At 64.1% G+C, this 13590-nt stretch overlaps 1 protein-coding gene across 1 annotated transcript; it reads left to right on the top strand.

The window, feature by feature from the left end:
* The first annotated feature begins 347 nt into the window (after nucleotides 1-347).
* SOCS3 (suppressor of cytokine signaling 3) lies at nucleotides 348-2862 on the top strand. Its single transcript, XM_039716147.1, has 2 exons — nucleotides 348-485; nucleotides 1034-2862. Exon 2 carries the CDS (start codon nucleotides 1101-1103, stop codon nucleotides 1728-1730), a length of 630 nt encoding a protein of 209 aa, XP_039572081.1. The 5' UTR covers nucleotides 348-485; nucleotides 1034-1100; the 3' UTR covers nucleotides 1731-2862.
* Nucleotides 2863-13590: the final 10728 nt, after the last annotated feature.

Raw genomic sequence — 13590 nt, forward strand, 5'->3', positions numbered from 1 at the left:
GACCGGCAGCCCCCGCTGAGGCGTACCCCCGGTGGACCCCCGGTGTACCCCATCACCGAGCCCAGACTCCTCGCAGGGCGGGCCCGCGGCCCGGCTGCCCCAGTAGAGGCGGGGGACGGCGGAGGCCCCCAGGGGGCCGGCCCGGGGCTCTCCGCTTCTCTGCAGACCGAGGGGCGGGGGCAGCCACCCTGCCCAGAATGGGCTGTCGGGGCCGGGGCCGGAGCGGGAAGGGCCGGGCTGGGCCGGTGGGGCCAGGCCGGGGGCCCGCGGCTGGCAGAGCAGGGCTGGCGGGGTGCCGGGGGGCCGGGCCGGGCCGGGCCGGGCGGGGCGCGGGCGGTGCCGCCGCGTTACAAGAAGCCGCGCAGTTCCAGGAACCCGAGGGCGGGCGTTGCGCCTGCTATAAGAGGCCGCCCCGGGCCGCCTCGGCAGCTTCGCCGCCGCGCACCGGCCCCGCTCTGCCGCCGAGACCGGCTCCCGCGAACCAGGTACGGCCACGGGAGGGAGTCCCAGAGAGCACGGGGGACAGCGGGGATGCCCGGACCTTCGGGAAGGGCGATCGCCGAGGACCGGGAATGCCGGTGTTGCCCGGGAAAGGGGATCGCGGGGGATGTTGGTGCCTCAGCCGGGCGATAACCGGTGGCCTGGGATAACGATGTGCCCCCGGGCGTAAGGGAGCAGGAGACCATCAGAAGCGATGCTCCTAGAGGGGGGAGAAAGCGGGAGACCGCAGGTGTGCCCGTGCTCCCGGGAAGGGAGCGCCGGTGTCGCGAGAGGACAGTCGCCGGGAACGGAGGCTGCCGGTTCCCCCGGGAAGGGAGAACCAGGGATGGGTGCTGCCGGTTCCCGGGAAGAGAGAGCTGCGCATGGGGGGCTGCCGGCTTTTCTGGGAATGAGAGCTGGGGAAGGGGATTGCCAGTAACCGGCAGCGCTGTTGCTGCGGGAGGATAACAGCCAGGGACCGGGGATGCAGGTGTTGCCGGGAAGGGAGAGTCGGGGACCGGCGTGCCGGGACTCACCGCTCTCTGTGCCGCAGGTGATGGTGTAGCAGCGGCTGCTGCTGGCAGCAGCATCCAGAGCACACGAAGCTGGCTCCCTGCGCCATGGTCACCCACAGCAAGTTCCCCGCCGCCGGGATGAGCCGCCCCCTGGACACCAGCCTGCGCCTCAAGACGTTCAGTTCCAAGAGCGAGTACCAGCTGGTGGTGAACACCGTACGCAAGCTGCAGGAGAGCGGCTTCTACTGGAGCACGGTGACAGGTGGTGAGGCCAACCTCCTGCTGAGCACCGAGCCGGCTGGCACCTTCCTCATCAGGGACAGCTCAGACCAGAGGCACTTCTTCACTCTCAGCGTCAAGACGGAGTCAGGCACCAAGAACCTGCGCATCCAGTGCGAGGGCGGCAGCTTCTCCCTGCAGAGTGATCCCCACAGCAGCCAGCCCGTGCCCCGCTTTGACTGCGTGCTCAAGCTGGTCCATCACTACATGCCACCCACACCCTGTGCCGTGCCTGAGCAGCCTGGGGGGGCCCTGCACCCCAAGCGCACCTACTACATCTACTCAGGCGGCGAGAAGATCCCCCTGGTGCTGAGCCGCCCGCTCTCCTCTAGTGTCTCCACCCTGCAGCACCTCTGCCGCAAGACCGTCAACGGGCACCTGGACTCCTATGAGAAGATGACTCAGCTGCCAGCCCCCATCAAGGAGTTCCTGGACCAGTACGATGCCCCTCTCTAAGGGGCCAGCGGAGCAAGGTCACATGCTACAAGCACAAGAACAGGGGACAGGCACAATGCCCCACCGGCACAGGAGCTGGCAGGGCATGCCGAGCCTCTCCATCCGGAAGGAGAGAGGGGGAACTGGGGCAAGCTGCCATGCGCTCAGGGCTGTGGCCAGCATAGTGCTGGGGGGACTCCTCAAGCAAGCGTGACACCTCCTCTCCACGGGGAAGAAGATGGCTCCGACCAGACTGTGGATGTTACAGTGAGCCCATTGCAAAGCCCCTGTGGGCTTGGGCAGCCAGGACGGCTCCCATAGCATGGGGGAACGTGTGCCCCGCCAACCCTATCCTGGGGACGTCCTGGTGGGAGCCCCTTCCACCCTCAGAAATGGAAAGCACTGGAGCCCAGGAGTGCCTGATCACTTTTCCTCAGTTTTAAGGGGAAGGTGGTTTTTGCCCATACTGTACCTCTTGCTGCCTCCTTGTGGGTGAAAGCTCCTTTCATATCAAGCCCCAGACTAAGAGGTCGATGCCTTTGCCCCGCGTTGCCATTTTCCAGGGGACTAAGCCTTAATATCCCCCCTGCCCCGCGGTCTGGGTTAGTGCACATCAGCTGGTGACGCCGCAGTGACGGTCCTGCTGATGTGCTGTGAAGCTGGAGGGGAAGCGTCGCGTCCCGATGCTGCTGAGTGCCACACAACCACATCTGCAAGGATCACCCCGAGGACACTGGGCCCTTGCTGCCTACAGTCACACCCCACCTCTGCCTGGCCACTCCCGCAGACCCCAGCTGTACTGCTCTGTAGGGCACCAATTCCTGCAGGAAGGCAGCAGGATCATCCCCTGGAGCATGTCATCTCGTGAGTGCTTTTCTGCGTCCGCCCAGAGAAGTGGTTGGGTTTTCTGGCTTTTTTTAATTTTTATTCTTATTTTTTTAACCGAAGGGATGTTTACAGGCCAACGTGAATCACTGTCTTTTATAAAGATTCCATCTTCACCTCCAGCCTTGAGGGCTGAGCAAAACAATGCTTGAAAATTCAACCAAAACCAAACTCAGATGAAACTTTGCACATATTTATATTTATATTCAGAAAGAAAATGTTTCCATAATTTATAATAAAGAGCACTATTTTTTAATGAAAACCATCAGATTTGGTTTGATTTCTCTTTTGCACCCCTGAGGCCGCTTGGCCCCGGCACAATGCTGGGATGTGTTTACACCACGTAAGCACCGTTTCCTGGAGCTGCTGTCCACGCCGGGTGATCCCGCCGGTGACTCAGCCCGGCTGCGTAAGCTCTGTCCCAGCACTCAGGTATGTCTGAGCCCTGCGACGTCCTGCGCCTGCCAAGCCACGAGGATGGGATCTGCCCCCGGCTCGCACACATGCTGCAACCACGGGACAGCAGACACGGCCCTGGGCACAGGAGGGGCCGAGCTGGTGGCCGAGGCTGGCCTGTGGCACAGCCCCAGTGCAGTGCTCCTGAGGGGCCGAGCGAGTCCTGCCTTCCCTAGCTCTGCTTTGGCACACGCCAGGGTGAGGAGCTGCAGGAGCAGCAGTGGGTGGGAAAGGGCCTGCAGGTGCTCCCCCGGGAGTGTAGTGGGCTCGGGGTAGTGGGTGCCAAGATGCTGCTCACCCCCACAGCACAGAGAGAAAACCTCTGTCCTGTGCAGAACCCCAGCTGGGCACAGATGCCCAAGGGAGAGGAGAGGTTTCAGTTCTCCTGGGGATGTCCTTGCCCCCAGAAGCGCCTGTCCTCTGCTGCTAGGGGCGTGAAGTAGGCACGGGAATAAACCTGCAGCTGCGTCTGGCTGGTGTGCAGCGCAGTGCCTGGCTGAAGAGCTGAATGCAGGGATGTGAGCGATCCCCTGGGAGCAGGTCAGCCCCCAGAGCTCCCCCAGAGCCCCTGCCTGTGAGGAGCAGGCTGTGCCCAGGCCCCAGACTGCAGTCTCCACACTGTAGCATTATGCCTGGCATCATGAGCAGTGCTCCCGCCCCCACGGGGAACCCCGGCTCCTGGGAAAAGGATTTCCTTAGGAATCAGCCTGGACCAAGGGATGGTGAGTGTGCCGGTCCAGGCTGTGGGCATGGCACAGTCCCAGTTACTATTTTGGGGCCGCTACATGTGGCTGTGGCATGCGTGCTGCCAGAAGTGCCACGGCCTGCCCAGGCACCCGCTACAGCTATGCAAGGAATGTCCACGCGCAGGGGTGGCCGCCTGCCAGGCCCTGCCGAGGCACATCCCCGAGTTTAGGGCTCCCAGCAGCACCGGTGACTCCCAGCCTGTGCGGGGTGGGAGCAGTGCTGCCGGCGCTGCAGCCCCCAGCTGGCAGGAGCATCACCACTCCCCCAGGCAGGATGAAGTGAATCAGGGGATGAAAATCAGGGCTCTGGGGGTTTATGAGCACACCCAGCCCTCCTGGCAGAGCAAGGGGTTCACAGCACCCCAGGGTGGGGCAGAGTGGGAAGCTGTCCCCAGGGACAGCAGCCAGGCTGCCCACAGTGACCCTACCCATGTCCTTCCAGCCAGACCCCAGCCTTCCCATCTCTGTGGGAACAGCCCCAGCTTCTTCACTTCCCAGAATGGCCCTGGCATTGCTGACCAAGGGCCTCTTCCCTCGCGGTGCTGCAACCCGCGGCTGAATCAAGAATCCGGGAAGCTCCGCCAGCCCCTCGGGTTTCTTGGAACAAAGCCAAGCTCGCGGCAGCAGTGACGCGGCGGCCGGCGGGCAAATCCCTGCTGAAGGTTTCACAAACCTCTCCCTGCTCCAGAGCAGCTGAGCGGACTTGGCCCTGTGTTTCGTAAGCACTCTATCAAACACGTCCCACAGCCAGTTCCCCTCTGCCCTTCGCCAGGGCTGGGGCAGCTGAGCTCCCCCTGGGACGGTGCCTGGATGGGGAAGATATTACCAGGGTGATCAGACCCGGTTACCCTGTGATGGTGCCAGGAGCCAGACTGGAATTTGCACAGGGTTCCAGAGGCAGGGCTGGGACATGGGTGTCCTGCAGCTCTCCACACCTCAGATCTCCTGGGGCTGGGCACCAAGCAGCACCAGCAGAACCCAGTGCAGTTGTCAGTGCATGCCCCTGGTGCCATCAGTTCCTCCATGCTGTGATGGTGGCCATGCAGAGCAGGGTGAGGGCACCAGGCCCTGTCAGAGCCCAGCAAAGTGCTGGGGCACAGAAGGGTGGTGAGGCAGGGACAGGCTGCTGCCCCACAGCCCCTGCAGCCCCTCGTCCTGCCTCAGCCTGGCTCTCCATGGGGTGCAGGGCAGCCACCAATGCTTCCCATCACACTGCTGGCTCATTACTGGTACAAGAAGGAAGTGTCCACCGGCATGATGAACCTGAACTCTGTGGGGTCAGGGGTGCAGGAAACCTGCTCTGGTGTGTGCCAGCCTCTGCAGAGCCAAAACAGGAAACCACCACAGCCGGAGATCACTGCGGGCATGGCAGCAGAGGGCTCAGTCAGCACCGCAGCCCTGTCTGGCTGCACCAACCATGCAGAAAATCCAGCAGGTCACGGGGAAGCAGGGCCGACCCATGAAGGGTCCCCAGCCCCACGCTGGCACCCTAAGGAAGGCACCGGAGGTCCCTGGGGCAGCAGAGCCAGGCAGGGAGCTCGCTGTGAACACCCCGACCTCGCAGCACTCCCTTCACACACTTCTTCCTGCTTGGCTCTGCCGCGCCAGGACATTCCCACATCTACCACTACGTTTCCCAGTAGAATGCAGGAAAGGGCTGTGCAGCAGCTGGGAACTTACTGTAAATGGCACCACCTGCTCCTTACGTGGCAATTGCTCTGCAGGCCAGGGCCATTGGGACACTTGGGAACAGGGGCTGGGACATCTGCTCCCAGTGAACTGCCAGGAAGCACAAGCACAAACTCCTCAGCAGAGCCCAGAGCTGGCACTGGTGGTCCCAGCTGCAGGCCCAGGACAAGAGAGAGCTCTTTGGGCTGGAGGAGGAGCAGGGCTGCAGCTCTATGTCCCCAGAGACCCTCAGTTCCACACTGCCCCTCAATTTGTGCCTCTGCACTCAAGTACTGCTCAAAGTCCCTGTCCTGGTAGCAGCTCAGCTGCCAGTGACCTGGAACAGAGCCCTGGTGGCTGGGGGAGCCATGGAGGCTGGCTTGGCCCTGGCTCTCCTTGGGCCAGGTAGGGCTACTGGCAGGCAGGGAGCAAGGGTGGCAGCAGGACGCTGTGCCCAGGCCAGGAAGTATTTTGGGATGCAGCTGAGCCCAGCAGGCTGTGTACATCCCCATGGAAACTCTACTTTGTTGCTGTTTCCCCAGCCAGACCCGCGCCAGCTCCAGGGAGCCAGCAGCTGTGGATTCCTCACTCCTTCCATCAGCAGCTACGAGAGCTGCTCTGCCCCGGCCCCCCCGCCCCAGCTCTGCTCCTGGCAGAGACCAGGGCCCAGGGCCACGTGCTCTTGCACCTGCACTCGCAGGGAGCAGTGATGTGCCAACACTGGCTGTGGTCACTCCTGGGCACACGGCACGGCACGGGGCTCCCTGTGGGTGCTCCGGCAGCAAGCTGCCAGCTGCCTGGGGTGTGCTTGCCCAGCATGGCACAGAGTCCTCAGATGACCCTGGCAGAGCAGCCATGGGCAGGTGCCAAACCCTAGCCCTGGAGCATCCCTTGGCCTCACATCAGTCCTGGCCTCGGCCACAGCACAGGAGCCAGCAGTGGCAGAGCCACACATGTGGCTGGGGATGGAGCTCCCGGACGTGGGACCCTGTGTCTGCAATCCCTGCCCTCCTTGCCTGCCCCCTCCCCACCAGTGCACACTGCTGGGCGGCCTGAAGGTGCCCACCAGCCTGGTGGGCTCTGCCCATCCCATGGCTCTGGCTGCCTTCAGCAGACAGCAGCTCCAGCCACACCAGTCGGGCGCAGGATGATGGGTGCCAGTGGCGCCACTTGGGCGACGATGGGGAGCGTGGCTGGCAAAGGGCACAGCTGGAGCAGATGCTCCCCAGAAGGACCCAAGGGCCCTGTCTCAGCATTTAATGAGTGGGAATGGGAGCGCTTTACTGTAATTCCAGTAATTACATTGTTCATCCTTGGCAGCCGACACCAGTTGTTGTCCAGCGCCGTGGGATCGCGATAAGCTACCTGGCAATGAGGCTTGGCAGCACGCTGTGCTGCCGGGCAGCCAGCCAAGGCAGGGCAAGGCAGGGCTGCGGAGCAAGGTGTGAGCTACGGTAAGGGCCCGCCCCGGGAGTTCCCGTCACCGCCCGGCCGGGAGGGCCCTGCTGTCCGGGGCTGAGCCCACACAGCCGGGGATCCCCAGCCCGCTGAGGTCCTGGCAGGACCCTGGCAGCCACCCACCGCTGCGGCATCCCCAGAACACACCAGGCCTGCTGGGCACTGAGCTGGAGCTGCCAGCAGCAGGACGTTCCAGCCACATGTACAGTGGGGGGTTTGGGGCAGCAAGGTGCCAGCAGGCTGGAGGGGACCCCCCACCCTCCAGGTGCAGGAGGGGACAGGGAGGAGGCTCTCTGTCACCCCCAGGACTTGGTGTCCTGCCCTGCCAGCACTATTGCAGCTTCCAGGCAGCCAGGCAGGCGCTGCCCCTGGCTCTTTCCTGCCATCGCCCACCCAGCCTGGCTCAGCTGTGGCATCCCCGGGTGGTCTTCACTGGTGCTCGGGGCCAGTCAGGATCAGGGACAGTTGGCACCCCAGGGACAGAGCGGGAGCCCTGCTGAGTCATCACTTCACTGTTCTCGTTTTTCCATGGTGCTGTTGTGCATTTGCTGGAAGCCAGCTCAGAGCCATGACTAATCTGTTCTCAAAACAAGCACAAAGCAAGCGCGGGGTTTGTGCAAACCCACGGGGAGGAGGCAGAATCACAGCATGGGGCTGGACTCGGGAGGCAAGACGCTGGAGCAGCTGGGAATGCCCAGCCATGGAGCAGCCCTGCAGGCAGCAACCTCCTGTGTAGGGAGTGGGCACAGCAAAGGTGGGCAGGGGCACTGAGGACCCCCAACCTTCCCTCCCTACAGCAGGGCTGGGGTTCAGGCAGCTTGCTGGAACAGGCTGCAGCATGCAGGGCAGGCAGGTGTGGGTCATCAGCACTCAGAACCCCATGTACCACGGCCAGAGTTGGGGCTCTCGTATGGGTTGTTTTGCCTTATGGGGAAGCCACTGCAGGGGGAGGCCAGGGAGGAAGCACATTGATTTGCTGTTATTAAAACCAGAGCTGCTGTCGGGAACTCCACAGCCTGGCTGCCCTCGTGTGCTTCCTGGAAAAGGCTGTCCCGTGTGCCCTCACCAGCAGGAGATGGGGCCCCCAAAGCACCTGGCAACAGCAATGGCCTGCGCCGGGTTTGGGTGGCAGCCGGAGCAGAGAGCCAAGGATTCAGTTTTGCCCTTGGTGCCCACTGCTCTGCTGCCCAGCAGTTGGCTCCCAGCCGCCCACTGCCCCCCTGGCCCTCCTCAGCACCCCCGGTGCTGCCTGCGGTGCTCAGGGCAGCCCTATCACCCCACGGGTGGCAGGACAGAACAGTGGCACCCGGCTGAACTGAGGAGTGTTTACTGGAGAGGCAAAGTCATCGCTTCCAGTGGGGGATGAATCACCCCTGTCAGGAATTCTGCCCGGGGGCTTTTCTGTAAGAGCATGGAATTTCAACACTGGCCGCCCGTGCCCTCCCGGGTCCCCCCTTCTTGCACAACCTCTCGCCGGGGTTGCTGTTCCCAGCCCGGCTTTGCAGCCGCGGAGCAGCGCGGGCCCCGCGGTCCGGGCGCGGGGGGTCCCTGCCCGGAGCCCACCGAGAGGCGACAGGGCAGGGCCAGCCGAGCCGCAGCTGTCCGCTCACGGAGCTGCCCCTGTCGCGAGTGGGTCCCAGGGGCCAGGGCTGCCCTGCCCAGCGCTGTGCTGTCCCTGTCGCCGGGCAGTGCTGCAGCGCGGAGCCTCGAGCTGCACCCGCACCCGGCAGCGGCGCAGAGAGGGGAAGGGGCGGGGATCAGGTCCGATGGAGCATCTTCCCTCTGCTACGACCAGGCACATCCTACCCCCATTAGGGCTGGCTGTTCCCCAGGCTGAGCGCGGGGAATGCTGGCAGGGTGGAGGCGTGAGGATGCAGATGGAGGGGCAGCCCCTGGAAAACCCCTGCCCGCTGCTGCTGCCACCATCCTGGTGCTGTCCTGCTGTGGGGGACACCACTGGCCCAGGGGCTGCCCCACCATGGGCCAGGCTACTAGAGAGAGGGCGAGAAGGGGGCCAGAGCTTTCCCAGCAGACTGTGATGACCCCGAGGAGCCCTGCGGCCGTGCTGGGACTGGGGATTCTCTCTGTTTCAACACACAGCAGAAACTCTGTGAGAACTCAGTGAGAGCAGAGGTGTTTTTGGATAAGGGGGAAGCACACTCAGAGCAGGAAATGAAACATCACCTTCGAGACTTGTGGCTCCTCTCAGCCTGGCACAGCACAGATGGGCTGTGCTGGCTCCCAAACAACCTTCCCACAGGTGAGGAGAGCAGAGCAGAGACAATGACTGTGGGAGAGAGAAGGTCCCACTTCCCAGAATCTCCTTTCCTGGACACAGGGCTGCCAGGAGCAGCCGTTCCCAGGAGACCCTCTGCAATGGGAACCTCCTCCCTGCTACACTTGAGGCATCCCTGTGTCCCCCGGGGAATGGGGCAGCCCGGCAGGCCACAGGACCTGCAGCCCTGGCAGTGTCCCCGTGCCAGTGACAGCCAGCACATCTGCAAGCACGGCTCCAGCACAAAGGGCCCACGTGCCAGCCCTGCCCCTGCAGCATTGCTTCCAGCAGGAGGAAGCAGCAAATGCTTTCCCAGGAGCCTGGATGATTTGCCTGCCCCATTTTGCATGCCTGAGGCTGCCTGGGGGGACACACAGCCACAGCTCCCCACCCCAAGGCAGGGCAGGATCATCATCCCAGTTCAGAGCACCCAAAAGCCTCTCCTGGTCTGGGCAAAAAAGGTGGGCATGTGGGAAAGATCAGGACAAAGCACCGCAGCCATGGGAAACTGCTTTATTTTTTCCTTTGCATTTTCTGCCATTCCTGGAAATGCGTAGTCACCCCGATCTGCCTTGTGGGAAGCAGCCCCCTTGTCCCACTCAGCCCCTGCCCTCTCCACCGTGCCAGGATGTTCCACTCCCAGAGGGCTCCCTGGACCCACAAGCTGAAGTCCCATGCACCAAGATCGAGCAGCTCCATCCCAGCCCCACACACCAGCTCCAGGCTGATTTATAGAAACCCAACGCCTGGGGCTGACTGTGCCTCCTGCCAAACCTCATTAACGGCTGGCCCGGGAGAAGGCAAACAGCTCATGCAGCAACAAGGAAATCCTTGTTTAAGCATTTCTGGCCATGCAAGGCCCTTCACCCCATACCCAGGGGAGAAGGAGGAAGACGAGGAGGTGAGGAGGAGGTGCAGGCTACAAGCCCCAAACTGGCACCACCCTGGCATTCAGGAGAACCAAGAAGGAGACACAAAGGGACATATCAGGGTCTGCACAGGGATGGAGCCCCCAGGGTGGGATGTGAGCTGGGGGCAAGCAAGAAGCTACATGGGCATGATGGGGGCAGAGGGGGCTGTGTGCTGCAGAACCCTGCCTGCCCCTCAGTGTCCCCTGCTCCCACCAACACCAGGCTCCCCACACAAGTGCTGGCCATGGGTGCAGTGAGCTCTGGGCATCTGGGCTGCGTGGGAGGCCGTGGGAGCCAGAACCAGTGTGCCAGTCCATATTGGGCACGGGACACCAGCACCACTGGCCTGAGGACCTGGCACGGCGTGCTCCAGAGCAGCATCAATGACCTGCATCTGCCTGCCCCACGTGTGGCTCAGGATCTATTTCATCATCTGGAGAAAAGCATTTACTGCCAATAAACGGGCTAATTAATTCTCCTCAAAGACCTCTCAATTATTCATCTCGGGCCACAGAGAAAACAATTAGAGCACTTACCTCAGCCCTGGCTCATCCAGTGTAGCAGCTGGTGGCAGGCAGGGCACGGTGGGGACGGCGGGCACGGCTCTCGCACGAGCCCCGGTGCCTCACCATGCCCGGCTTTGCCCGCCCGGCCAGGGCGTCCTGTGGAGCGCTGGAGAGGGGATGTGGAGCGGCCACAGTCACCAGCCTTTAGCCGTGACCGGCTCCAGCGCTCCTCCAGGGTGCCCCGGAGCTGCCCCAGCAACAGGGCTCTGGCAGGGACCCCCGGCTGCTCCCTCCCCAGCCCCCCGGGGTACCCCGTGCTGAGGGGCTTTCTCCCCGACGGTTCTCGGGCTCCTTGTCCCTTGGGATGTTCCATCTGTTCCGCACAACAGCCCCTGTTCAGGCGCACCCTGAGAAGGGAAACCCTCGGCACGGGGGGCACGATGGGCTGGGGGGGCCGTTCCCGGCACGGCCGGAGCCCCCCGAGGGCAGCGGCCGCCACGGCCCCGGGGCCCGGCCAGTCCCGGTGCCCGCCCTCGGGCCGGGAAGGGTTAAGGGCGGCCGGCGCCCCCCCGGCGCGGAGGCCGGGCCTGTCGGGAAGCCGGGATCTCTGCGGCGGTTTTACTGGAAAAGTCACTGCCGGCGAGGGGGGGCACCCGCGGCCTGCAGGCTGGGGACGGTGCACCGGCCGGGACCACGCGGGCGCCGGGCTCCGGCGGCGGCCCGCGCGGGGCTCCGAGCGAGCGCGGCCCGGCAGCCCCGTGACTGTCCGCCGGGGTCTGCCCCGGCCCGCAGCTCGGGACATGTCAGCGGCAGCCCGGGAGTGCGGCGGGGTCCCGGTCCCGGGTGCCCACCCCGACCCGGCTGAGCCTGGAGCCGGCGCTCCCGGTGCTCCCGGCCATCGCCCTGCCGTTCCCGGCAGCAGGAAACTGCTCGGCTCCGTGGCTCAGGTCCCTCGAGGGGGACGGACGGCAGCTGCCTCAGCCCAGGTGGGACCGGGGCCCTCCGGAACGGGCAGGGCCAGTGCCACCCCGTTGGGACGTGGAGCCCAAGGGGCAGACAGGGTGAGCAGCACAGGCAGTGTGGCCACAGGGCTAAGGCAACCGGACAGGAAAGCACCCCGAGCTCATGGTGAGCATGATATGGGCACTGCCAGGTCCTGAGGGCACTCAGCACAAGACCCCCGGGGCCACTGGCAGCTCCATGGTCCAGCCATGCTCTGCCTGGGAGGCTGGGAGCAGAGCCCACTGCCAGCCTGTCCCAGGGCAACCATGTGTGTGTGCCAGGGGCAAAGGGCTCTGCCCCAGCCCGCTGATGCCCCAGAGATACAGCACCGTGCTCCCCATCCCACAGCCCCTCCTGCAGCCAGGATGTGCCACGGCTCAGCCCTGGGGACGTGCAGACCCAGCGGCGGGGCCTGGCAGGCCGGGGATGGGGCTGCCAGTGGGGCTGGTAGCAGGGGGGCCCAGCTCCGGGAATCGGCCCCAGTGGTTGCCAGGCCTGTGGTAGGGAGGGGGAAACCCGATCCTCCGCGGTGGGATCTGGGCTCCACTCCCGGCTCCCCAGCCAGGCCTCAGCTGCTAATTTTAGCCCTGGGGAGGCACGACTGGAGCAGGAGCTGAGCCCAGCGGGGCAGGGGCTTAGCCCACCACAGGAGCTGGTGTGGGCAGGTGGTGACTGCAGTCCTGTGGTGCACTGTGGTCCTGGGTGAGCCCCCCGCTAGTCCCCAGCTGCCAGCCAAGCCCCTGGCCAGACGCTGGCACTGCCCACCCTCTGCCCAGCTCCTGTGGTGTCCATTCAGCCACTCCACATAAGGCCACAAGTGCTTCCATGGTCCCAGAGCTGGCCCCGCCGTGGCCCTGCTGGGTCACCTGCAAGGGTAGCTCTGTGGGTGCTGGTAGCAAGGGGGGATCCCCAAGGCAGGTCCCAGACTGAAGTCCCAGGGAAGGGCACATGGCTGAAGGACAAGGGAAGACACCCAGCCACACTGCACAGTCCTGCAGAAGCTGTAGCTGCTGCCCAGTGCAGGAGCCCCTGCTTGGCTGCAGACCCTGACTGGGCTGGGGGGGCTGCCCTCAGCAGAGCCCTGAGGTGCCCTTCAGCTTTGGGCACACCAGGGCAATCAACCAGCCCACCAGATGCCAAGGAGTGGCTGGGTGAGTGGCTGGGAAGCCCATGCCGAGGGGTGCTGCAGCCATCCAGCCCTTCCAGGCAGAGAAAGTGGCTCCAAAGGCTGCCCTGCCCTACAGCAGCCGCCCCAGGTGGGGGGGGGCTCCCTGGCCTGGGGCCCCACAGCTGCTGCTCCCCCAGCCCTTCACCTGCGGCGTGACCGGCTGCACTGCCCAGCGCTTACTGGAAGAGGAAGCTGCCGGGAAGGCGGTGTGTGCGGCGGGGCAGCTTTGGGGAGGCTCAGCTGGGCTCAGCAGCCGGCACAGCTCAGCTGTCCATGCTCCCAGGTCCAGGGCCAGTAACGGGAAGCGTCTGCTCTCAGTGACGGTAAATCAGATCGGGGAGATTAGAGGCCTTTTTGCCTAATCATGAGCAGCTTGAAGTTGGAGGACAAGTTCCTGGAACAAAGAGGAAATGGAGGCAGTAAATAAAGAAAAACTGTTAACATGTGGCCCTGCGTGTGAAAAACGTCTCATGAAGAACTGTTTATGGCTCACTCATCTGCGGGGCTGACAGTGCGGGGGGCGACAGGCTGAGGGAGGGAGGGGGCTCCATGGGCAGGGGCACAGGCAGGGGGATGGGCAGAGCAGGCACCTGTGGGGCGGCTGCAGGGGGCTCAGGATAGGGGAGCTGGGGCGGCCAAGGCTGGGGGCACATGGCAGAGGGAGGGAGGGAGGGAGGGAGGGAGGGAGAAGGCAGCAGCATGGCACAGGTGGCTGGAGCACACCACGTCCACAGGTGGGCAGGGGCTGAGGGGAAGAGGCATCTCAATGCACCTGCCCTATTATGCCCTGCAAACGCCAGGAGAGG

Source organism: Passer montanus, unplaced genomic scaffold (genome assembly GCF_014805655.1).
Source record: "Passer montanus isolate IOZ18808 unplaced genomic scaffold, ASM1480565v1 scaffold35, whole genome shotgun sequence".
In the NCBI taxonomy this organism is placed as follows: Eukaryota; Metazoa; Chordata; class Aves; order Passeriformes; family Passeridae; genus Passer; species Passer montanus.